This window comes from Pseudoliparis swirei, chromosome 4 (assembly GCF_029220125.1).
Source record: "Pseudoliparis swirei isolate HS2019 ecotype Mariana Trench chromosome 4, NWPU_hadal_v1, whole genome shotgun sequence".
In the NCBI taxonomy this organism is placed as follows: Eukaryota; Metazoa; Chordata; class Actinopteri; order Perciformes; family Liparidae; genus Pseudoliparis; species Pseudoliparis swirei.
Window position 1 is genome coordinate 23,611,490 of NC_079391.1, and position 27,661 is coordinate 23,639,150.

Genomic DNA, 27,661 nt, shown 5'->3' on the forward strand with positions numbered 1-27,661 from the left:
CTAATTCAGACCAAAATGAGACAACAGCATCCTCACCAACAACCCACCAAGCCCAATGAAAAAAGAAAAAGGTAATAGAATAATGCATCAGGACCAGCTGCAGGCACAAGTGAAAACCAGCGTGCACAGCCAGATGTGCAAAGAGAGTGGAATCAGAAGAATAGTCCCGAGACGACCTATTCACGGAGTCAGAGGTCTTAATTCATTTCAATTTTAATAACACATCATTGATAGCAAAGTGGCTATTTTACAAAAGTCCCTCTAGTTTGAGTCAGCAAATGAAAAATACATATGCTGCCTTCAGGTGGCTGTAAAAATAATAGTACAATACTCAAAGTGGTTCCTTTATACTGGTGACGAGGTGACATGACAGAGCTTTATTCCGCTGGCCTTCATGCCTATTAACAGCTAGTTGAAAAATCGGCATTATCATGTTGTCGAATGATAGTTTGCTGCTGTAACAATGGACTGAATCACACATATTAGTAATCTAATTCATTTTTGCAAATGCACGCAGCATGTGCCATCTCTGGAATCCATTTCATCAAATAGAAATTGACAAAAAGAAACGATGAGAAGCAGCATGAACCACCGACCAGAACTGAACGCGTTAGCAGGCAGACGCGCTCTGGCAAGCAGAAGCTGGAAGGGGCTCGGGTCTGTCTCTGAGTGGTGGCGTCAACGTTTAAAAAGAGCACAGGGTTGCTGAGTATCAGCGTCATTTAGGCCACGGTGTCTGGAGGGGGGCAGGCTGAACTTTTGAAACTAAATTCCTGTGGGTCGAGGAGCGATGACCCCTGCTGTGAGTAATGTCACAGAAAGCCTACTCATAAAATGCACCGTGACTGAATCTCACTTCAAACTCAATTGAAAAGCCGGCAGGCTGCTGAGAAGAAGTGCAGACTTTCGACGCCATCGGCTACCAAGGTCATTATCTAAATCGCCTCCGTGAGCTGTGTCACAACCACTGCTGCTCACCGTGCTGGTGAGTGGGCCTAATCAATAGGCAAAACAAGAACTAACTTCCTGTTGTTTTTGTTTTTTAAACCAGCATTAATCTGTTCACTGTTTAATACACTTTAATTACTACAATGTATATATATTTTTATTCCTCTGTATATATAATAGTGTTACTGTATTTTGTATTTCATTTTCATTCCTGCTACATGTGCGCCGGCTGTGATCCTGCAATTTCCCCACTGAGGGACTAATAAAGGAATATCTTATCTTATCTTATACAATTGTCCTTTTTCCCTCGGCAGCAGTATCTTTGCCTCGAGTCATTTTCCCTTTTTTTTTCCAGTGGAAACTCATCGGATGATTGTCCAGCCCACATGTCAGTGAGATGATATTCTTCTATGAAGATGTGGAGCCTCAGCTAAAAGGAGAACCATGTAGATATTATTACGTCCATTCCAACGTGCTGTGTGTTGTCAGGTCCTTGTTAGTCTGAGTGTGATAACATTGTCCCTGGGGTCTTGCTGTATCCACGTCCCTTGCATTTCGGGGTAAAGGAATGCGCTAATTATCAAAGAAATGTCTAGCACATCATTAAAAAACCATCTGGCACGCTATCACCATCACAGTGTGTGGTTGTGTGTGTGTGAGAAAGATAGAGAGCATTATTCTGGTCTTTCAGGTCTGTACTTTAACACATTTTCTACAACACTTTAAGCAGATCCATCTCTGTGTCAACCTGCAGGCGGAACATACCTTCAGTAGTGGACTTATTACAATATGGAGTTCCTTGTTACAGCTCAAGGACTTCCAAATAACTACTTCCTGTGTTTACTTTATATCCAACTTAAACACAAGTGTTTGTAATGATGTATTTAAGCCATTTGAAGTTTTTCTTTTTGAATGTCGCAGGTTTACTTCGTACAAAAAGAGTGTATGAGGGTGCATCTTTCGTGTTACTTTTCACCAAAGCTGGATTATCACATTATCATGCAAAAAACTAACATTCGGCTCTTTGCTTCCGAATGGCTTCGGCGATAGTTTGAGTTTCCGGTGAAGGCTTCTCAGAGACACACCAGTCATCTTTACCATGTCATGAGGAGGATTGGGTTCCTGGGCTGTCTGACAGAGACAGAGCACAATGCTGCAAATGCACCGAATCTGTGTTTCCTAAATGTCTACAATGGAAATGGTGGGTGTTATTACAAGAAGAGTCACAATGCACTGCAGTCTGGCGTTGGGATAATGTCTGATCCAAGATGGATACCTCTTTCCCAATTCTTCAGCATCTTAGGCTTCATAGTGAAAGGCCAGATGCTACCACAAAAGATACACGCAAACATAAGCCCTCCTGCTGTGCAAGTATCTCCTCTTTACTGTGTGTGTGACATGCAGTCGACGCAGTAGCTACCGAGCAGGGCCATGAAGCAGATGCAGATGGCAAACAGGGAGCTGAAGCTCAGGCCCACGTCCTCCCGATAGATGGCCAGCGTCGTCTCGCAGTGGCGTCCTCTGTAACCCTGCGTGCAGTGGCAGGTGAATTTGGAGGGTGACTGCGCCACACAGGTCCCCCGGTGGCAAGGCCGAGTCGCACAGAGGGTGTAGACACAGGACTTCCTGGTCCCGTTCACACGGACCATGTGGCCAGGAGGACATCTGCGAAGAAGAGTGAGATCCGGTCAACAGGGAAGAGTAAACCAAGAGGATCATGAACAATGTTGAGCCCATTACGGTTTATTTTGTCGTAAATGATGTGTGTTGGATTTCCAAATCATTAAAATGTGTCTTCATTGCACATGCCACACATTTGTGTTTGTTGTGACAAACCTTTTGAGCCAGCGGGAAAGGATTTAAAATCTCGTAAAAGTGGTTTGGTTTTAACAAATATTTTGGCAATAGGGTAACAAATACACAAAACACAACGCATAACGAATTATGTTGAAATAGGATGAATCGTGCTGGAAGCCAATATGAATCAAATAAAAGCCTAAAACATCGAAGAAATATGCAATATTGTATAGAATTACAGAATTTCAACCCAAGCTTTATAATATGACAATAACTTATGTGTAAGTGCAACAAAACTAACATGAACCAACGGACACTCTTTATCCAATGAATCACTCAAATGTTGACATAAGGTCGACTTTGTAACGACTCAATTATTCTCTTCAAATATCTAAAAGGTGGAAATATAAGAGAAAGTCTATATGATTTGAGAGGAATTTGCATGTTTAAAAAACAAATTGTCCCACTAATATATAATCATGAGTACATTTCTATTCTGATAACAACGTGTCGATCAAGATTACTCTGATGTGCATGACACCAGATTTGATTAGGCGAGCGTGTAATAATCCTTCAATCGTGAGGCACATCAAAGAAAAACAGCATGCGAATAAAACTGGAGATACAAGGGGATTAAAACAAATCATATTGAACAGATAAAGCTTTAGAAGACGACATGAATGTCTTAGGTTGAATGTTTTTTACTATGTTCCACACTGAGACAAAGTGTCAGACTCTCTTTGAGTCAGTGATGTACACCTCGCTGGAGAATGAACTGGAGGAGAGGAAAATGCTGATTGTGACACCGGCGGTAACAAGGATGATTTTATGCAGACGGGCACATTTTCTGCCTCACTTCAGAAAGCACCACTATAATTAAAAGCTCACTTGGGTGTAACAGCTCAAACAAACATTTTACGAGCCCATTAATTCAGTATCTCTTTCAGTGTCGGTGGAGCAGCTCCAGGCTCGACATTTTGATGACATCAGAGATGAGTCTTGCCTCTGGTCCATAGTGATTTGCTCATGCTTCTAAATATTGACTCAACTATGAAACGGTGACATTATCGTCAAAATGGCACCGTAATCTATTTCATAATTGTTCCTCCTCCGCCATAAAACGGAAGGGTTAAGTGACTCCGTCGTGTGTTAAAGTCCGTCTCTTCTCAATTATGTATTCATGCAACTATCCACTCGAGTCCCCGTTCACATGGCAACATTTCAGAGGTTCTCGATCTCGAGTCCAGCGTTGACTTCCTGCCACCGTGCAGCGTCTCTTTTGGCCAATCGTGTCTTCTTGATTGTCGCGGTGAACAGAGTCTGCAGTGTTTTGCCAAATGTGTCTGACTGAAGAGGAGAGAAGGCGACAGAGTTCTTCTTCAACGTGCCTCATTTTGTCTTCTGCATAAGCAGCACATTGCCCCCCATGCGCAGAATGAGGGTTTGAGACGCTTTTACCCAGTGCACACAAAAAAAAGCATCTCCCCTTGCAAGCTGGACTGTCCTGATGTCAGAGGATCACATGAGAATCATGTCGCACGTCACATAGAAACCCATCTCGCCGGGCTTCTGTCATGATCCGGAAATTCTGTGTCTTGTTTTGTCTCTTATTTTGAAGTCCCTGTCTCTCGTTTCCTCTGTTTCCCTGCACTTCCTTCCCTGTGATTGTCTGCACTGTTCCTGATTGTTTCCTCCTGTGTGAATATCTAGCCCCGCCCCTCATTGTTTCCACCTGTGTCTCGTTCCCCAGTGTATTTAGTCTGCGTCTTCCTGCATGACGTTGTCAGGTCGTTCTGTTATAGGTGAGGGCAAAACGTGGACAGAAAAGCAGCGAGAGGAACGAGACACAGGTGGAAACAATGAGGGGCGGGGCTAGATATTCACACAGGAGGAAACAATCAGGAACAAGACAGAGGCTGTGTCTATGACCGGACACTTGAGCACTTGGAGCACTGACTTTCAGTGCTTAGGGCGCCACACTGACAAAACCAGCAGAATTCAGTGCACTGAAAGTACCCGGATGGCGCACTGCAAACGGGCAAACAATGCAGTGTAAAACGATGGACGCTACTCGCCCTAAACGGCCGCCATCTTGGCTACGTAGCGGAAGAGGAGGAGCCCTTTCGCCAGCTTTTCATTTCATTTCTAAAACAATGGCGGACGAGATGGCTACGGTAGCACAAGCGGTAGACCACGGAGGCTCCTGCCGCGATTGTGGAGGTATCGCAGTTTCCACATGGGGTGGAGAAAGGGGTAAACAAGGGACAACAAGAGGGCAATAAGTGCATTCATTTTGTCAGTTTATGTTTCGCGGGTATCGCAAGCAGATTTGCGTACGTCACTCCCGGCTTAATTTCGCGGGTGCCGTGAACAGATTTGCGTCCGTCACTTCCGCCAAGTGGTGAACGTAAGTGTTCCATTTGATACAGCACTTATCAGCCACGCAGTGCACTACAGATGTCAGTGCACTGTATTGCAGTGTACTTCGTAAAGTGTCCGGTAGTAGACACAGCAAGACAATCACCGGGAAGGAAGTGCAGGGAAACCTAGGAGACGAGAGACAGGGAAACAGAAACTCCGGATCTTGACCGCTTGAGGTAATGTGTTTGTGTCCGGTAAGCCGGAGCACAGGCCAACCAGCGTCCTGTGAGGAGCTACAGTGTGGCTCTGGGCAGCTGAGGGCGTGGCTTATAAATGTGTGTGTGTCTGTGTGTGACACACCAGCGGTTAGTGTAGATGCAATAGCGTCTTTGAGATTTCCATAAAGTGCTATATAAATCTAATATATTATTATTATTAGAGCATCAGTTCTATCAGTACTGAAGAGCTTTTCTCCATTCAAAGAAGAGTGGCACTAAAAGGCGGTTCAGCCAATCACCTGAAAGCGCCCGTTCTTTTCTCGTTATGTTTCTGTGTCACAAACCGTGAGGCGGGTCAGGTAAAAAAGAAAGCACCTTTTTTGCCATCGGCTTGATTTAATTTTTGCCATAACGGCAAATACAAAGTTGATTGTGCAAGACTTCCAAAGTCAGTATCATCTTCCTCTCAAAAATCCTTTTCAGAATTACACATTGTTCTCATTGCAGTTTTTAAAAAACAGCTATTTTGATAGCAAGGGGGGGGGGGAGAAAAAACTGACCAGGTGGTTTGAATCAGAACATCTTAAAGCTATAACAAATGTGCAGCGTTCAGAGTGCATTACGCCTGGTGGGAGTCTGCGTGGGTGTTGAAAACAGAACGGTCTGTCAATCAGCGAGACAACGCTGCCTCTCTTTTCTCTGCTCTCTCCCTTCATTTGCCATGAATGGAATCAGTGCTATATGTGTCTTATTATAACCTAGATGAGCATGCATGCCCTCTCTCAGTAATTACCAACACATCCTCGTCCCTTAGCGACAGAGCCGGTCATTTTACACGACTACTAAAGCGACTTACATGATCCTTCTGTAACGTTGCAGAATGGAAATACTTGGTTAGGTTTAGAGAAAGCTAATTAACATGATTACGTATCTGCCTAATAGAAGTTTGAGGAAGAACAGGAAGAGCGGGCGAAAAAGTCCTGTTGGACCTATCCACCCTAACCCCCACCCGACGAGGGGCAACACCACCTGACTGCCTCCTTTGCCCTCGTCAAAATGACTACGACCGGAGGTGGTGATGAGTGGCGTTGTGGGAGTTTCTGAAGGCGGATCCTTTTGCATTTAAAACTACATACTTCAGATCAGCTCAATCTCAATGCTGTCATACCACTCTTTTCCGTTGCACCTCATAATATGTTCTCGCTAAATATGCCGCAGATCAGCTCGGGTCCCTCCAATTAACAATAATAACAAAGTTATTAAGTATTTAGCGCTAAGCCATGCCCCTCCCCCTGGCTGGCATTGTGTCTTCAATTTCACACGGAACTTAACACAGGCCTCTCACTTCAAGGCAAGGGATTCGTTATCTGAAATGACAACAGACTGCACAAGATATAAGTTACCAGAGGCAAAGGACCTTTGAACTGCTTATGAAACATAACCATTTAATACTGATGCCACCATATGACCTAGATAAGTAAATGAGACCATCGTACAAAAGATTGTCTGTATCTATTGAATATTTATTGGATTTATTCTTGAAACTTGTGATCTGATCTGACCCAGATCCTCAAAACGTTAAACTTTTATTTTAGGTCTCAGAGAAAAAGGCCATTGCTCTGTCTACAGGCACATGCACACCGCTTGTGGAGAAATTAACAGTTATGGTTGCTAAACCCCTCTACCTGGTGCCCCAGCGTCATATTGCATCTTATCATTGGGGCTTACTGCACATGCAAACTGCAATCTGGTCAGCACTTCCCAAAAGGCTCACCAGCTGGGCCCCGCTCACAGAACATGAGGATAATCGCTTCGTTGGAGACGTCCGGAGGGATGTTGTCTTAGTAGCCTCCTTCTACGAGTTTAAATTACAATTCCAAAAAACCTTAAATAAAAGAATACAAACAAATACATTCGATTTGAAAGTGCCGTCCCTTTATTTCTAGCGGCGGCTGCTATAACCCTCCGTCCCCGCAGCTCCAGTGATACTGCACACCTGTCGAGCCCCACGGCAAACGGTGGTCCCATAGCTTTGAGACAGAGCTGATAGGCAGCACCATTTTAATGGATTCTAGCCAAGACAATCCACTACTAGGCTTTGCACACACATCACAGAGGATCACATCTTTAACAATAAGGCTGCTCGCACAACTACGCAACCAAAAAAGAATGACTCAGAATAGGACAGCAACAAATGATTATTTTAATAATCGATTAAACTGTTGATTAATTTTTCAATTAATCGATTAATCTGATGAAAAATAAAAACATACATTTTCAACCCTTTATTCCAAAAAAAAGAACTAACAACTCTTTTACTCTTGTGAGTTTACTCGCCTGACTATTTGTGGTTTAATCGCGTCGGTGTGGGGGCGGGGCTTATATCTGTTCATTTGCTCAGTGAAAACGGTTATCATTCAATCAATATAAAATACATTTCATTTAACGATTTGTGCCAACTTTTTTTTAAATAGATTTTTTGCGATTTTATTGATTCGTTGTTGCAGCTCTAGATCGGAAGTATTCTTTCTCTTCGACATATTTCCACAACTATAAGCGTACCGAGTAGGGTAACGCGTATCAAGTATTTTGAAAAAGCTTTGAAACTAAGCTCATTCGACTTGGTCATTAAATAAATGCATTCATCAATACCTCATTGTACCGGCATGATTTTAAACCATGTTATAGATCTCATTATTAAAGAAATGCATTCAGTGCAATACCTCATTGTACCGCCATGTTGATTAATGGAAAGTACCAGAAATAACTGTTTACATTGAAAGCACCTGAAAGGATCACACGCCAAGAGGCGTGGACACGCCTGCGCACCGACTTTAAGCCAACCTCGGCGACGACTCCGTCTCTGCAGCAAACCAAAGTATTGCCTGTATTCTTAACCGATGGAGTGAAATTCTTGTCTGCGAGCTCAGCTCAGGGCTCGTGGGTGAAAGTGAGAGACAGTTATCTGCGCTGCAGTCTGCGGATCGGGGAAGCCTACGGGACCTCAGCTGAGAACATACAACACTCTGAATCACAACGTTTTAAATAATACGCTCTATTATAAGATGTCCATCCTGCTACACTTGAAGATTTTTGAACACTGCACACGGTAACGTCAGATCAAACTACATAACCTTTGCATTACAGACAATGTGCCACTAATGGAGGAATGTTTTTATAATTGTTAATACATGGTTATTCATCTGATTAATGCAAACAGCCACACTGCAAGTGACAAATACAAAGACTTTTCTATTGATGCTTTCAGGGAGTCTCAAGTGTCAATCAAAGGGACTGGGGGATATTTTGCACACTAATCAAAAGTATCAAAGACAAATCAGTTCTTATTTGAGCCCCTGGGAGAAGAATCATCCCCACAAATGTGTCTTATTAGACCGCGGCCCCCCTGGGTAATTAGGTATCAAATACTTGGGCTTGTAAGGACTTCCTGCCAGCACTTACCGCTCTCTAAGCATCTTCCAAGTCCACCAGGTCAAGTGGTGGAAAAAGAACAAGGGGAGCAGGCCAGCCGGTTGGGGGACGGATAGAGAGGGGGGGGGGGGGCACTGTGAGTGTGTATGTGTGTGGTAATAGTACATGGATTAAAAACTGAGCGGGAGTGAGCCAGATGAGATACAGACCAATAAATGGAGGGGCAGAGTGTGAGAATGAGAGCCATTCAAAAAAGAAAAAAAGAAAAAGGAGAAATAGGCTGGTTGGTGGAGGGATGATGCGGCTGAGTGGATCAGAGGAGTGGAAAGAAAAAAGAGCTAACGGCAAGATTAAAAGCAAGGCGGCACGGCCTGAATGGAGGCCGATGTTTCCTTTGGCAGAAAGAAATTGCTGCGATTAGTGCATGTGGCGAAGGCCTCTCGCCGTTTGATTCTGGTCCGCGGGTGAGGGTTGTTAGTTTGCGACAGCTTTTTCATCGCACAACATTCTCCATTTCCTATTTCCCGCTGACAAACAAACAACCTCTGCTCGCAGAAAGTCACACAGCCGTGTATGTGAAATGATGATCAAGCGAAAAGGTGTGAATCCCATTAGGATCAGGGGGGCTGGGATGATAATATCACTTCACCTCCGCCATTTTCAGGCGTTTAGCTTCAGCGACAGAGCAGACGGGGCTCATCCTTTGCCTTTTACAAAGGCAGATGCGGCAGTCGCCGAATATGCCGGCTCTTGTGGGGATTTCGAGTTGTGAAAGTCTCTCTCCGAGGCCATGTTTAGACAATAACCGCCTCGGCGCGTCGTGGCGGGGAGGAAAACAACAAATATACTGGCTCAACTTTTCCTGCAGTGGAGCCTGGTACCAGCCAGCGAGCCACCCCGCGGACCAATTACGTTTCCCTCGCAAACGCCGAGGCGGAGAGAGAGGCTGTTGTGAATTCATTCAAGAGCTGTACAACCCTCCCTCAAAGAGCATGAAGTGTTCCCACTGTGTCATTATGTTTCATTATGCGTTCAGATTGAACTTCCTGGTTTGTATTTCATCGTCTCACCAAAAACCTGAAGCAACATGCAGCCGGTAACAACTAATCCTCCCACGTGTACATCCAATTTCAGAGCTTCTTTAGTGATGTGTGACGCACGCAAATTATTCTGGTGATTCTGGTGCATTTGGACAATTCTGCTCGCCAGACTTGACATTAAAAAGTAAACCAGAACTATCAGTGGCCTGCAAGTGGCCTACAATGATGCCATGAGAACAATTGTTGACGAGTTCGAGTGAGATGTTTGTGGCTGCAGGAGTCAATACATTTAAAGCGGTTTTAACAAATTGAATGTACGAATTTATCTGCCGGGTTAATGACTCAGAAAATGAGATCCTCATGTTTTTATCAAATATCAAATTCAGCGCTATACTCTACCAGTCCCAGCTGTGGAGACATTGGGACAGCTGTCTATTTATACAGCATGTGCAGTTCTTTGCTTGATTTTTGCATGTGTTTTTTTATGTATTTTATTATATTTTAATATTTTGTACTATTTGGACCGTGAATCTGTAATAAAAGTTTGATTGATTGAATCAAGTCAAGGAAAACGTTAGACTGAGGTCAGAAAGAATGCGGCGTTGCCAGCGGTAACCGTTGTATGGGCGTGGTGCACAGCGGAGTCCGTATCCAGCCGACGGGGCCTCAATGTAATGTGTGAGCTCAATGTAATGTGTGAGCTCAATGTAATGTGTGAGCTCAATGTAATGTGTGAGCTCAATGTAATGTGTGAGCTCAATGTAATGTGTGAGCTCAATGTAATGTGTGAGCTCAATGTAATGTGTGAGCTCAATGCTGACCGCTGTGGTCCATCAACGATGTTCCTTAAAAAGCAGCAGCTATCAGTTTGAAATGTTGCAGGGAGTAATTGGTCAAGAAGGAGCATCCACACTGAGCAGCTTGTAGATTAGCCCCTCCCACCAGTGTGTGAATGGGTGAATGATGAGGTTGTGTTAAAGTGCCTGAAATGGTCAGAAGAATAGAAAAGCTACACATGTACAGAGCATTTACATCGTTTTATTTCCGTGTGTTCATATCCTGCATGTAAAGCATGTTCTGCAATAAATGTACACTCCAGTTATTTTTTGGTGATTGCTTTCTGTCCAGTCTGGGCTTTATTTCCGGCTATAATTAAGAATATTTGGCTGCCACGTGATCCTGCATAGAGACCAGCATCCTCGTGTCCGCGTGAGCGAACACTTCTTGTGCCATGAAGCTGTTGTCAAGTAACTTGACATTCCCCCGGCTTTAGAACAAATAAAGGCTCAGGCATAGTTTGTCTTCTGCAATTTCCTGACCCTCTCCCCCTTCCCACACACTCTCAAGTAGGTCAAGCCAGGTGGTTTCAAAGCACATTCATGCGGATGTGATCAAAAACAATTCCGAGGTCAAAAGCAGAACAATGGCTTCAGAGGAAGAGTGAGTTGGTTTAAATGCACGTGTGTCAAAAAAGCGGGAGTGTGAATGCTGAGCATCCAAGTGTGAGTGTGTGTGTGTGTGTGTGTGTATACCTGCATTCGTGCACTCTCCACAAGTCAACACAGGTGAAGGGGGCGCTACACTGGTTCCTTTTGCAGGAGTCAGACGAGCACCCGGGGGAGAGGCCTTGTACGCTGACCTGAGAAACCCCATCTCGCGGCTGGCTGTCCAGAGGCATGTAGCGACCGTTGAGGCGTACGTCCCTCATGCAGCCTGCAGGAAGGGAAACGGGAAACAGTTTAGCAGAACACAAACAAATCCTGCAAACACAAAAAGTAAACAATTGTTCTCGATAGATCACTGGCTCCCGTTCTAACGCTCTAACACTGTGCATACAACCACTCTTGTTTTTAAATTAGTTTGACATCCTACATGGTTTCTTATAATGACGGATCCCGTTGTCCTTATAAATTGAAGGTGCATGCCAGCTGATCCTAATGAGCGTGGGTAAAGGCCCTGAAAATATTGTGATCTAGTTGATCCGATTCCTCATTTTAGTCAGAAGTTATTTGATACGAGAGAGAGACAATATACACTTATAGGGTACTTATTAGGTTTGGTATATTGTTTATGTTTTGTTTTTTGTGAATCTATAAGGGAATGGGTTGCCTATTCGGTAGGTACAATATGTTTGTTTATGCTTCAGCCTGAATATTGTTGGTCTGGATATTTTTCTTTTTAAGTTGATCACCTTGATCAACTTAATGATTTTTATGCATTCTTTACCTAAAAACTTAATTAGTTCTGAAATGGAGGTTTTTTCTGCAGGCAGTGAATGTCAAAGAAGCAGCCATAATGAGTCGTGTCAGTGGTAGATATACAATTAAACACAAAAGATGCACTAGTACACTAGATGTGCACTAGTGCTGCAGTTTTTATTTATTTTGAAAGACCATATGCTTTGTAAAATAACGAAAATACGAGTTAAAACATTTCCATGGTAAAAAAATAGGATAGTATTTTATTCCAATCTTATGCAACTGTATAATTGAAGAAAACACAATAACAATTTATTTGGCAATAACATAAAAGCACAAATGTGTTAGTGTGCTCTTGAGGGTGGTTAGATTCTGTGATTAGCCAAGAGCAAAACCCAGATTGTTTTCTCCTGAAAACATTGGTGAATGGCAGAACCTTAGTGATATGGTATGTGGGAATTAAGAGGAATGTGTGAAGATATCTCAGTCGGTTTCTTGTTGTAGGCTGTTCATTGCAGCATCTTAAAATGCTGTTCAAACTGTTCGAGGGAAATCTCTGTGGGCAAAGATTTGCATACATGTTGGATTTTGTATAATGGACTCCAGGGTGTACTGATAGATGTGTTGTTTACATGTGTCACTGCTTCGCTGTTACGCCCCTGAGACACTTAGCAAAGGGGAGAACATATATATGTATTAAAAAGGATATTTGCATATTGCTGCCCGCAGTTACTAGAAAACATGGCAAATAGGGGAAAAATGCTTACAAATATGAGGGCATGCTGAGTATAGCTAATGTTATATGCTTCAACAAGGAAAATACGAGGGGATGCTGGGTTATAGATAATGTTATATAATACAACAAGGAAAATACAAGGGCATGCTAGGTTAGAGCTATGGGTTATAATGCTATAGCTGTTAGCTAGCAGCAAGACAGTCTGGGAGAGGCTCCATCAATACAGAAAAGAGAGATGGAGGATAAATAAAGTTAAAACTGGAGATGCAAAGGAGGAACTTGTGGCCGAGAAGGTAGCTGTATCTGGACATTTTCTTTAATTTTTTCAAAGAATCCTCACTAACACATCACTCACCACCACACAAATCACATTTGACGCCGGAGAGTGTGATTACAGTCTAAATAAAACTGACAACACCGAAGTACAGTCTCCCACCTTCCTCCAACAACAGTTCAGCAGATCCAACGAGTTCAAAATATATATATTGAAAAAAAACACGTTGTTGGAATATCTACTTATTTATCTTTACGTTTTTCTAAATATGTTGCAGTAAATGGTAAAACTGACTTGTGCTTTTATCGCGAACCCTCTTCCAATAACTCAAAGCGTTTTAACACTACATCTCATCATTCACACACAGACGGCAGGGGGCCACCATGCAAGGAGCCACCTGCCCATCAGGAATCTAACTGATCATTTATAACAATCCAGCCTGCAGGAGCAATTTGGGGTTAAGGGTCTTGTTGACATGGACTAGCGAAGCTAGGGATTGAACCGAAGATCTGATCTGTTCTACCACTGAGCAACAGAAATGAAAGCCTCCTGCACCTCGAGCTAATCACTCGAAATCCAGACTGTTTGCTGTCCTGGCTCCTCAGTGGTGGAACGAGCTCCCCACTGACATCAGGACAGCAGAAAGTCTCTACATCTTCCGCCTGAGACTGAAAACACATCTTTTCCGACTATATCTGGATTAAAACACAGATTTGCACTTCAGTGGCACTGGGATGGCACTTATTGTGGTGCTTTTGTGGTTCGACTGAGTTGAGGAAGTGTTGCTTCCTGTGTTCTTGTTGTTCTTGGTTTGTACTCTAGGTTGAAATGCACTTATTGGAAGTCGCTTTGGATAAAAGCGTCTGCTAAATGACATGTAATGTAATTACATTTTTTTTTATTTCTACATATATATATATTTCTACATATACATATATATATATATATACACATATATATATATTTACACATATATACAGACATATACAGGACTGTCTCAGAAAATTAGAATATTGTGATAAAGTTCTTTATTTTCTGTAATGCAATTAAAAAAACAAAAATGTCATGCATTCTGGATTCATTACAAATCAACTGAAATATTGCAAGCCTTTTATTCTTTTAATATTGCTGATTATGGCTTACAGCTTAAGAAAACTCTAAAATCCTATCTCATAAAATTTTAATATTTCCTCAGACCAAGTAAAAGAAAGATTTATAACAGCTGAGTGTTTGTCAAGGCTCAGGAAACCCTTGCAGGTGTTTCGAGTTAATTAGACAATTCAAGTGATTTGTTTAATACCCTACTAGTATACTTTTTCATGATATTCTAATATTTAGAGATAGGATATTTGAGTTTTCTTAAGCTGTAAGCCATAATCAGCAATAAATCAGAATAAAAGGCTTGCAATATTTCAGTTGATTTGTAATGAATCCAGAATGCATGACATTTTTGTTTTTTTAATTGCATTACAGAAAATAAAGAACTTCATCACAATATTCTAATTTTCTGAGACAGTCCTGTATACACACATATATATATATACATATATATATACACACATATATATACATATACACAAATATATATACAAATATATACACACATATATTTATATATATATATACACAAATTTATATTTGTACACACACACACACACACACACGGAGAGTATCTATTCTATTAACTAAAAAAAAAGCCACCATTAAATTATATATGTCATGACCCAGAGTTTCTGTCTTGTTTTGTGTCTTATTTGAAGTCCTTGTGTCATCTGTCTCTGTGATTGTCTGCCTGGTCCTGATTGTTTCCTTCTGTGTGATTGCTAGCCCGCCCTCATTGTGTCCACCTGTGTCTCGTTCCCCGTTGTCCAATCACCTCCGCCTTCCTGTGTATTTAAACCCCGTTCGTGAATCGTATCATTCCCCAGTGTGGCTTCCTACCGGTTGGTTCGTGTTTGTCGTCCTGTGTTACCTGTAAATTCAGAATTAAATATTGGTCTTGAAGAAGTTGTCGGCATTTGGGTCCTCTCTCTCTACGGCAACACACGACAATATAACGACCCTTAATGCAGTGGTTCTCAAACTGTGAGGCACGCCTTTCTAGTGGGGGGCCAAGGCATTACAGGTGGGGCGTGAGGGGAAATGCATATTTTTTTATTTCAGGATCTTTCTTGAAAACTCCACATATTACAAAGTACACGGACATAAAACTAAGTCATTAATAAATAAAGAGCGAAATGCCTGTACTTTAGTGTAAATGTTTACATTACGGCTGTAACGACTCCTGGGTTGTCACCCGTGGGTTTCCCCCCAAAGCACCAAGGATTTGCCAAGACCAATGAGGTTCTGTGAGGTAACACGGTTTATTTGCTTCACAGAAGACCGCACGACGGCGCCTCTGCTCACTCTCTCCTTCTCCACTCTTAACTGCTCCTTTTATGAAAGCAGCGTCGGCTACTGGCTGATGGCCAATCAGCCAGCAGCCAAGGCCTAATTACAGACCCCACCCCCACAGCTGCCACAACGGTGTTGACAGTTTACGTTGCGCGTGCATTAATGCCAATATTCTTGCAGATTTGCCAAGAATCTGAGTTTGGCTTTCCTGCCTTTGCCCTTCAAAACAAGAGCTAAACATTGAGCATGAATTGAGAGTGGTCGTATCAAGCCAGAAACCCCGTTTTAAAAAGAGGTGTAGTGGAAAGCTCATTGCAGCGTATAATAATGATATAATGTGATGACTCACACATATCTGCACTCGTTTTGTTTTGTTTTGCAAAGGTTGCACGTTATTGTTTTCAAAAGATATGCAGTGTACAACTCAGTAAAACTCTTCATTATCAAATATTTTAACTTGTTTTGTCTTAGTTTTTTACAGATTGCACTTAATTGTTAATATCTTGAAAATATATTCAGTACAAAACAGGTTAATTTCAGCCCAAATAAGCTATGTTTGGCCAAATATTAGTTATTTTTTGCACGGATAGAACTGTATTATTTGTATTCTAATAACGTGATTGATGACGTATTAGTTTTGTATTTAATGGAGCAATCTGGTTTAATTGAAAGTAATTGTGAGTGACAAAGTTGTTATTTCAATACAAATTCAGCATGGACTATTTTATGACAATTTTGTTGGGGCGTGAACATCTTCTTCCGAAGTGGGGCACGACAGAAAGCGTTTGAGAACCACTGCCTTAATGAAAGAAGAAAAATAATACTAAGATATACCGTGAAATTGATTCATAATAATATACTGTGATATATACAGATTTGTACTCTTACTGCCCAGCACTACTTTAATACTCAATAAAGTCATTACTGAGATCTATGTACAGCACTTCTGTTTTGTGTTTAGGCTCCGACCGTGTCACTACCCACACTGAGGCACTCTGCCATGGACAAATTACCACCAGTTAAATGTCAGAGTTTGAATTGATACCTTTGCCCTTTTATCTATCCTCTGCATCTACTTGCTTTAGTCTTGCCGGCAATGTAGTGTTTTATCATCTTACTACTATCTCGAATAAATGTTCCCATCAATCAATTGATAACTTACCCCGAGGGGAATGTAGCCTGCGGGTGGATAGTGGGGTGGATTTAACGAAGTCAATTAATTGCAATACGTTTAGCTGACCTTGAAGTCTTTCAAAGCAATTCAAAAAAACGACTTACAATAAAAGGATGTCATTTGCACATCAGCTTCAATCCACACACTAGCTGGTTTATATCTAGACTTTAAGCTTAAACTCAAAATGCGTTCCTTCTGTCGAGATAATGTTTCAAACATCTAACAACCACCGTGTGGAGTTCTAAGTGCTGCCAAGCTGTTACCATTAGCAACCCCTCTGCAACCCATCTCACGAGAAGAAGCTTGCGGACACATGAAACATGAAAGGCTCTCCCTCTCTAGAGCCAGCGTTTGGTTTGTCTGTTCTGAGCTCCATGGCGGACTTCGTAAAGAGGACCAGCTCTCTGTGTAGATACAAAGTTCTCACCTTTCAAGCAACAAGATATTTGTAGGCCTCTGCTCGAAAATTGTATACCCAAATTAAAAAGACTATCTCTGCAACCACTAAGGCTATTTGAATAATTTTTCAATTTTTCAATTTGTAAACATTTATATATATTTTTTAATGGTTAAGGGTAAATGAAGATGGCACACAGCAGAAATGAAAAAAGTTTCAAGTTTCAGTTTCCAAATCTTTCAGGATAATTATTTCCTTGTAAAGATGTAGCTGAAAGATTTTAACCTCGACCAAATCAAAGTAAAATATGTGAACAGTCTCTCTGCAAAGTTTGACTTTGACGAAGCAGAACAAAGTTAGAGAGGTTTTAGTACAGAGAGTTCAGGCGAGTACTCCAAAATGGACATTTGGGATTTGAATTTTCTCATGTACCAAACCAAGTATTTCACTTGAATGTTACTCATGGTGTTCAATAAACCGTTCAAAAACAGCATTTTTCAGCAAAATCTGAAAGGCTGAAAGTAACTTCCCTACACCTGGTCACATGTCCAGGAGGAGTTGAATGAGGCACGGGGATAGAGTGATCATATATTAGTGTGGATTTACCGGGAAAAATGCATTTTATTGTCCTAATCAACAAAGGTAAGAGGAATTTGCTGATTCTAAAAGGATAAAGCGACTTATTTTTCTGTGTTCTTTGGCTCATATCTCGCTGATGATTTAGTGTAGAGGGATTTGGAAGAAATGTGTGGAATCAGTGTAAAATGGTCCTGCTTTTTGCTATCAGACTTCTTCTGATAGCACCAAGCTAAGGGTAGTTGGTTCCGGAAATGTGCCGAGTGGGCCGAATTATGATCATTAAATATTTATGATTATTTTAGTTTTTGGGGGATTTAAAAAAAATGGCTCACTGATTCTTGTAGCCAAGGCTTTGTTGATTAATTTGATGTGCACCATTAATATATTATATATATGCTTGTTTTTTATAGCAATTAGGACTACGTGTCTACGGTTTCTAAAGTGAAACAACGATTTTTAGATTCAGGCGATTAAACATGAATGTAAACAGTTGTGAATATTATATTCTACTCCTGTTAATAGATGCAAGTAAATCCCTCACACTGGACCTCTAACATCTCAATACACCTCTGTCAATAATTGAAAAGAGACATTCTCAGACGCACACAGACGGGGTTCACACACACACGTATAATTTCCTGGCCCCCCTTTATCACGTCTGCTGCCTTTGAAATGAAATGCTTTTAAAGTCCATTTAATAAACACATGCATTGTCTTTTACTGCCTGAGGCACAGCTGTCTAACTACAGAAAGCTCTCTCTCTGTCTCTCTCTCTTACTTGCAGACTTCTTCTCTCAGTAGTTCTGACCTTTTTCTCTCTCTATTATCATAGTCTTGCCCTTTATTTTGTTTCTATGTATCCTATCCAGAACTCTTTTTGTTCCTTTCTGAATCTTTGGGCTGTGTGTGCCAACAGTTGGGTCCATATGTGCCGTATGCTCCTCTCAACCTATGACACGAGAATGTGCTTCCTGTTTCAGACCTTTTATGTACGTCTTGTTTCAGACTGACGATCAACACAACGGTATTGTTGTATCCACGACAATGAACGTCCAATGACCTTAATGGGGTGCTTATTTCACCCATACCACAGTAATGTGGTACTTGTATCAGTTCCTCTCTGTGCAAAACCTAAACCGTATCGTTGTGGCATCAATAAACACGGCTTTGAAAGGCACAGAAAAATGACGTCATCCCGCTAAAGTATTGGAGTATTGCATTAGTGCTGCAGACATATATATTAATACAAGTATATTATTGTTTAATATGGAAGACATACAACGCATATGGAGTTGGCTATGCTCCAATGTGCCTTCGATATTACAAGTGTCACGAACAAGAGTCTAAAATATATTCTTAATTATAATTCACGGAGCGGCGTTGGAGCGTGCTGTACTTTCCCAGTTGAAACGTTCTTTTTTTGTTAAGAATATCTGGAATACTTATACTGCTTACTTGCAATTCCTGTGTTTTAATAAAAGCTTTATACTAACACATATTTCTCTCACTCACACACAGACACACCACTCTCGAGCCTCTCCACGCACACAGCAGCCCGTCGTCTCAGCTAACAGTGAAGATGCATTTGGGTGAATTAGCCATGAAACCGTCATAGCAATCATTCATTAACGCATCACGTGTCACGGTTCTCCCTTGAAAAGAATGCGTATGAACAGATACAAAGAATTTGTTCTGGTAGCACTTTTCAGGAGGAATACTTAAACCCACTCACATGGCTATGAATGCCACACCACCCTTTTCACTTCACCCCTCCCCACACACACAGGTTCCATACAATACCACTTGGATGACGTCTGAATGGTCTACGGCAGGCCTATTCAACTAGCGGCCCGAGGGCCGGATACGGCCCGTTTGAGTTTAACTATGGCCCGCAAGACTGCCTGCAAATCAGTATAGCTTGGTAAGAAAAAATAAAACTGACGGACACGCCTCTTTTATACATTGAGACATCTAACCCAGAGCCATTGAGTTTCACTGTTGCCTCAACCAAACCTGTATGGTTACATCTTTATGTTACGCACCCGTGTTGGTTGCCGGTGTTACACCCCTACTGGTTTTCAGACCTACTGGTTTCCCTGCGCGTGCGTTGTGTTCTCTTCACATCTGCAGCGGGGCTCGGTCTCGCTCACCAGATTCGTCACACATTCACAAACATATTGCTGGAGATCTTCAAGCCACCGTTCATATCCATGTCGGCGGTTAAGATTGTATAAGTGAGCAGTGCATCACAGCCACGGAGGAAGAAATACATTTTCGAAAAAATAAAAATAAAAAGATCGCCGACCTGGTTTCGATCTCTTTCACGCAAAAGGAGGCTGCACTCAAAGACACGCAGTCTGTGCGCTGCGCCACCAGATATTAGTTTCAGCCCAAGTAATTTATATATTGATCCATTAAGTCACATTTCTTATGTTTTCATGGGAACAGTTTGGTTGAAGGGATCTGAAACAACTGGTTACCTTGAGCGGATATTTACACTGTGAAACATGTTTATAGTGATGCTTGTTCGCAACACTTTTGCCACACAATACCGACGCATTTTCGTGTGTGACTGTTTACCTGTGGAAATATACATTACTGTTTTTCATTTTTAGCCATTATTTGATCAATATTCTGTGCGGCCCTCACACCCCCCGTGATTTTCTTATTCGGCCCACTTGCTACTGAAGTTGAATAGCCCTGGTCTACGGCAAACAATCTTCAGTACCGTTTCGCCATTTTACTATTGTCTGAACCGTCGGCGCTCCACTGAAAGGGGCTTTCAGAGAGATGTATCATAACCTCTTTTCCATTCTCTGCAGACAATGTGAACCTTTTAACCATTCAGCCCTGGCATTCATCTGCCTGGGATTTTAAGTGAAGGCTATCTTGTCCTCACTTAAAACAAAATCCATATCAGCGCTGTTCTGTAGAAAATTATTGTAAAAAAAGATCCTTGTAAAAATAATCACTAAATGAGGATAATTGGAATAGTTTGCACCACAGATCCCAGTCGCACAAATATGTGAGACCCTTTTCATATCAAATTGAGAGAAAACATGGTTGAAATCAATTGAATTGTTTTGTTTTACTACCGCGGTCCTATTTCCAGTATTTAGCATTTCTTTCCCAGCAGCCGGAAGTTAACTTGGGTCAAACGGCCCATTAGGAAGCAGCTTCTTCATTTCCATTCAATTCATTAGTGTCATGAACCAGCAAGGTTCTCATCTGGTCTTTCCTGTGTGTTTAACACGTTCAATCACGGGAACTGCCTGTGACTCCAGGTGTGTGTTTGAAGAACTAGAAATCCGCCGTCCCAGGTCTGATGTTTGCACTCTTAATAGCCACTGGCCTTTGGAACCGTGTCACCTTCTTCTCCGTTTCATGTGCTTGTTGAAGGTGGGATGGCATTATAATGTCTTTTTTCCCTCCTTCTTTAAGCAATGCTTGAACACTCTGGGCCAAATTGAGAAACGGACAGCACGGTTTTTGGACCTACTAGACTTGCAAATACGACAAAAAGAAAAAAATGCAGCCCAAACTGTGCTGCCAAGCGGACAGTGTCTTAGTGCTCCTGTCTCATAATGTGGTTGTTTTTTGAATGGAATGAGCCTAATTGCAAAAAACTATGAATTCAAAGACTAGAGCGAACAGCCAAACCCACATCAGTGCTGTCACGCCCAAGATGTACATTGATGATGACAGCATTGAATGAGAGGTTACAGTCTGAAGGTGTGAGATTGACAAACTAAAAAAAATCCAAAATGCAGTTTGCCTCAATGAAGTTTAAATTCTTTGCCTGAACTTTTGAGCGTGACCTGTAGCTCACGATCTGAACACCTGCTTTTTTCTTTTCACTCTGACGTTGTTCTGCCTATTGTGTTCTCGGCATTTACACTTTGTGTAATATCATGAAAGAAAAAGCGTTTGTGAATTGGACCTTGAGAAGTGACCTTGACAGCAGTTGCATGTCTTTGTGAATTTGACCATTAGTTTAGATTAAATGTTATCAACGGAGAAAACAAACAGGTAAAAGCAGCAGCTTCACAGAGGTGACAACAATGAACTACTTGTACATGTTCATTGCGCTGCAGAAATCCTGAGAAGATTGAAGTCCTTATTTTAGTCAAATGGAGTAAAAGTATATCTGAATATACTACTGGCCTCTCCCACGTTGACAGCTCAACGCGAAGCCAAGTTATCTATGCTGACAAAAGGAAAGTGCTGCGAGGAGCTCTGGATTCAGAGTGTCCAATTCACAGGAACCTTCATGGCTTCATTCGCTGCTCTGAACACCTGATCTCTGGAAGGTCTTTTCTGAGACCAATGAAAACGCGGAGGTTGTTGTGAGCCGCCTGTGATGCGCGTCACCTACCCTGGAAGCTCTTGTTGATTCCAGAGGGGAAGTTGTTCCCCAGCATCACCACAGTGGGGTCAATGATGATTTCTCGGCTTCGGCCCCGCGACCCGGTGACCTCCCGCTGCCCCCCGCCGCCGTCCAGTCGCAGAATCATCTCGTTGTCGTGCCGATCGAGGAAGACCTCGTGCCATTCGCCGTTGTCGAGGCGATAGGTGGGCAGGGTCAGGTTGTAGTCACCGTCCCCGAGGTTGTAGAAAACGCAGAGGAGGCCCTGGAAGATCTTCAAGGGGAAAAGAGACTTTTTAGTTTGCAAGTTCAGTCGCAACAAGTTTGCTCTGCGACTGGAAGGTTTCATTTTTTATTTAAATCATAATGGCTTTTTCTAACTGCTAATGGTCCAACAAATATGTAATTGATTTCCATGATTAATCTTGACCCATCATTAGCTTAATGAGTCAAGTTGGGATGCACTGGGTTGTCGCATTCTGCAAGAGCTTGACGAAGCTGAGACATCAGCATGCACCATTAGTCAAACACCAAGAAGCTGGCCTTGCAGACATATTTTATTCTTCAGGGAATAAAATACACTGAACTTAATTGGTTACCTGCCATTGGTCGAGCCAGCTCCATTGGGAAGCTTTCCTTCTGGCTTCAGCCATACATTTTAATCTGTATTAAGCAGGCTTTCTTTAGACGGTATCATTCACCATCAAAGTAGTTCTTCTGTTTTGCACATTTGAAACCTTTGTCACTATCAACTAAGATACATTTATAAAAAACAGAGACCACTGAGATGCCCATATCTCTTAAGATAAAACAATTTCTTTTTTGTTATTTATTCTCAGCCCTTTCACAACTGTCCGTTGAATGGCCCCAATGTACCTGTTGTTGCCGTCTCAACATAGCAACTGTGTTTCAAACAGAGTTGATGTTAGTATTCTGTGTCTTACGACTACTTGCTTGGTCTTTTGAATAACAATTAATGTAGATCAATCAATCAAACTCGATTTGTGGAGCACCTGTACATGTTAATTAAGCTCAAAGGGTTTCACAGATAAACTATGACAAACTGGAAATAAGATTAGATTTTAGATTAGAGTTAACTTTATTCAACCCCAGGGAGAAACAAAAACAGTTTGAGACCAATGCAAAAATTCGGGAAAATGTAATAAAACAGATATCAAAGCTTTAATAACAGTAGTAGTAAAACAGTGTGAAATCCAAATTAGACTAATATTAAAATAGAATAAACTGTTTCGGCTATAGTACATTAAAGTCAGGGAATGGGTAGGTGGTAGGTTTTAGGTTTACATCCCTGCACTTCCAGCAGCTCGCAGATAATAAGGCAGACTCGGGGCATACTGGCTAAAAGCCAGCAAAGCCTTTAGTTATACATTACATTTCCTTTAGCTGATGCTTTCATCCAAAGCAACTCAAAATCCTCGGGATCCTTTACAGTAGTCCAGCATGCTAGATGTTAAAGCATGCATTTGCGTGTCTGTCAGTCAGTGGGAGGATCATCACTGGACTTCAGGGAAATCCCCCCTCACAATGTGATACCTGCAAACTGCCATGTCCCTCTCACATTACCGAAGTCAAGGAAAGCGAGGCAGTTGACCGGATGACACCTGTGAGCCTTGCCAACTTTGGCTCAGCTTGCTGCGACTGGCATCGCGTTGTGTGTTCTTATTTGTGCGGCCGAGCACGGCGACAAAGCAACACTGGAGAACAAAGTGGGCCAGAGAGCTCGGCGTCTGACCTCTGCATGTGCACGTGTCATAAATCACTGTGGCAGAAGAGAACAGACATCGTGCACAATACAGATCAAAGGCATCGCTGATGACCTCCGATGTTTTTGCAAAGAGACACTACAAACCGACTGCAGTACTGATAACATTAAACAATTCAACAAAACAGGTGAACTCTTCATACATTCTGTCATATTCATTGAATGTGTTGTAACTCTGTCATGATTCCTTCTGTACACATGACATCTATTGCACCTGTCCATCCTGGAGAGGGATCCTCCTCTGTTGCTCTCCTGAAGGTTTTTTCCCTTCCTTTTCCCCATGAAGGGTTATTTGGGAGTTTTTCCTGATCCGATGTGAGGTCCTGGGATTGGGATGTCTATGTGTACAGATTGTAAAGCCCTCTGATACAAATTTGTAATTTGTGAAAATGGGCTCTACAAATAAACTGAATTGAGTTGAACAAAGAACTAGAAGACATTATGTCTTTCCAAACTACAACTGCCATCTGTCTATATGAGCAGAAATAAGCACGGCAATGTACCAAATGTATTGTTTTCAGCGCCTTTGAATGTGGCTCATGACATTCAGCTTCTTGTTTTTATCGGGGAAGTCTCAGCAGCACGGATCTCAGCAAACCCAATCACAACTATCTCCAAGGCAAGATACCGCCGAGGGTAACTATATTGAGCCGATTCAAGTGCAAGTGGCAGGTTTTAAAACTAATGGGGATCAGGAGGGAGAAAGAATTTCCCTTGGTTGGTAGAAGACTGGATCAATAGGCCAATCTGACCTGTTGGCCAGTAGACCTGATCAACTCCTGAGGAGTGAGCAGACACAGGGAAACTGAAAAAGCCCCATACGTAAAGTAAACTCGATGATGATGTAATCTCAAGTAAATCTCAACAACACATAAAATATGCCTTTTCATCAACAAATCAATCAACATAATAAGGTGCTCCAGCTCCCAAAGCTATATCGACTGAGCCGAGGCACGTTTCCCCATCACAGAGTCACAAGGCACTTTGGGAACAGCTCGTTGGAATCGGCCTTAAATTCATTTAAAATAAGGCACCGCTTGGGTTAAGGTGACTTTTTAACTCGCACTTTGTTGATTTGTGCTTACATGCCCTGCTGTCGGTGCCTTTAAGACACACACACAGATGTGCACACACACACATATGCACACACACAGGCAAAGCTCAGCTCTGGGAGGGAATCACGTTGAGGAAAAGTGATTTGTGAGGAATTGATGAGGGGCAAGAAAATAAGAGATAATTCATGGATACAAAGTGAGAATGAGGGAGTGAGAAAAAAAAATCATGTTTACAGAACCAGCTGTTTCTGTCCGCCCTTAAAGCGTGAAAGGAAAACAGTTTAGTTTTGGCCCGTCTGTGATGCTAATAATCACATGTCCGTCACAGAGAAATATATATTTAAAAACAATCCAGGAGGCTGTGTTTCTGTGTGCATGCATGCGTCTGTTTGTGTGTGTGTGTGTGTCTGTGTATGAGAAAAAGATCCAGTCAGTTTTAAGAGGACAAGTGGGTCGTCCTCACTTCAATTTCAAATGCTTCTTCCAAGTTTCCCACTGAGCATAATTTGTATCCTCTATCTCTCTCTGCCACATAAACAGGGGACTGACAATGGGAAGAGAGAGAGAGAGAAAGAGAGAGACATGTGAGGGGACAGGGGGACAAACCCACCATCACCTGTCAGCTCTCCCTGCCCCCCTCTACCAGGGTCCCTGTCTTTGTGCCTCCCATTACCTCCACCTGTCGCTCGTCATTCACTCACCGCCTTCTCCCTCAGCCGCCACCTCTCCCCTGAATGCAGCTGGGATAACGTGCTGACGGCTCCGAGGCGGTTTAGCTCGTTTCAGGACTCTGCGATGAAGTATTAATTATATTTAGAATCCGCTGGGGCGGCGCTTTTTAACCAAACGCACTCCTGGCCACCTGATCTTACCCCCAATTAGGGCTGAGCGGAGCGCAGCAATTTGGCTCCGGCTCCGCTCCCTGGGCGCACACAGGTTCAACGGTGTGTGTCTTTGCCGGGGCGTTGCATGCAAGGCGGGGGCGGAGGTGTGCGACTGCAGCTTTGGAGTAAACGGGGGACGGTTCCGATCCCCTCAGATCCCCCCCCCCCCACCCACCCACCCACCTCAACCACCCCAGATGTGTTAATCTAGCCGCTCCTCATGATTAAATAATGCTGTGCAGATACAGATCATGTGCATACATGACCGGCTCATGCATCTTTCCTTCCCCTTTAAGCCGGCTTGGGAAACGACGTCTGTGCTCATTTCCAGCATTTTATTCCTACAAGTGGTACTTCCCCCACCGGATCAAACCTGCAGTCTCCTGCTTTAGAGATTAGATATTGATTTGATCTTAAAACATATGTATCATCCGCTGCTGGGCAAATTACATCAAATTCTGATCAGCTCAGAGGCAGATGATTGTAAGTTATGTTAAAATCAGCTCCAGTTTTGTGTCGATCTGATACCAAAGTTTCCCATAGTTGACCAATATTTTCCTGGAGAGAACTCTGCAATATGCTGCCAACTAATTTCTTTCATACACAGGAACCTTTATTCTGGATATTTACTGCTTGCCTCAACACAACAATATCTTCTGCATGTTTACTTGACCTGCGGTGCTCCAGCTAGTTTGGTCCTGCATGTCATTCTTCAAAGGTTTCCGTTTGTCATTCCCCAGTCAAGGTAATCTGCCTTGTAAAAATAAATGAGGCAAACAGTGTGAAGCTAATGAACCAGTAAAATAGCAAAGTGACTTCGAGCCCTGCGTGAGTTTAATGACTTATTTTAATCAAGGCGTTTCTAGTCAACACTAGCCGTGGCTCGTTAGTGTGGTTTTGAAGAAGCAAACTACCTAACTATTGATAACGTTCAACAGACTGTCGAGGAAAAGTCATTGAATTTTACGATAAGGAGATGCCTGTTGACCGGAACCAAACTGATTTAACCCGATTACATTTACACCTGCTTTTTATGAGTGTCTCCAGTGCCCACATTGAGATTAAACTGTGGTTGGATCGCTTTGTCTTTAAGGGCCGAGAGGGAGCCTCCAGCCTCCAGCTGAAGCTTCACATATTCTCTGTGGATTCCTAGCGGAGCGCCGGAGCACAGTTATTGGGTTCTGTCTATGTTCACTCATTCCCAGTGAGCAGAGGGTTTGTAGTGGATTTGCATTGTACAAGTTGTAGGACCTATTTATGGAAATGTGGACTATGAAGGTGTTCGTACTGGGAAGTTGATTCACATAAAATAAATTTTAATAAATTAAAAGCGCTGATTTACAGACGTCTCTTTTTCAATGTAAGACATTGTAAGTCAATGTAAGTCTCTTAGGCGCAACGTGACACATCTAGAAATTATAAGTCCACCGTTTGGCCGCGATGTCAAATTAGATTCAAAGCCCTACGCTCCACCGTGGGGCCCGGTGCTGTGTGTGAAGTCGATCTGGAGCTTCCTTAGGCCTACTGTTTTTACAATCAACGGTTCCCACCAGTAACGGAAACTGCAGGTGGAAACAGGAGCTCACAGATAGCAGTTTTAATGCATCCACATGTGGTGTCTCAGGTGGAGCCCACGGCGTAGCTACAGCAGCTACGTGTGTACAATAAGCTGTGACCCCGAAACGCATCCATATGAAGTCAGCTAACATTAAACGTTGCTGGAGCAGTGATAAGGGGATGACACCCTGCTGGCTTCCCACCCACGAAGACGGCCAATTACCGCAAATACAGTGTGCTTCTCTGCAGTGGTGAGAGAATGTTGCCCCTGCGTCAACTTTGAAAACTATAATTTTCTTGATTATCATACGATTTGTTGTTACTTTGCTTTCGCAAAAGGCGTTTCATTATGGTGCATACACTTTTAATTGGCTAGTAATCAGTCACTGAAAATGGCTGCCAAAATATTGTTTACGCTCACTGTGCGGTAATGACACTGACACAGAGGACCAAAGGTGGTGCTGTTGT

The 27,661-nt window shown here is 42.4% G+C and overlaps 1 protein-coding gene across 1 annotated transcript in view; it reads right to left on the reverse strand.

Annotated features, from left to right (window-relative positions):
- si:ch211-186j3.6 (neural-cadherin) overlaps window positions 1–27,661 on the reverse strand; it is a 327,506-nt gene that overhangs the window by 18,258 nt on the left and 281,587 nt on the right. Inside the window, exons 33-35 of the mRNA XM_056412797.1 lie at window positions 21,924–22,188; window positions 11,329–11,509; window positions 2,369–2,613 (exon numbers count right to left, since the gene is read on the reverse strand). Of these exons, the coding sequence (XP_056268772.1) occupies window positions 2,369–2,613; window positions 11,329–11,509; window positions 21,924–22,188 (691 nt within the window). The remainder of the gene's footprint in view (window positions 1–2,368; window positions 2,614–11,328; window positions 11,510–21,923; window positions 22,189–27,661) is intronic.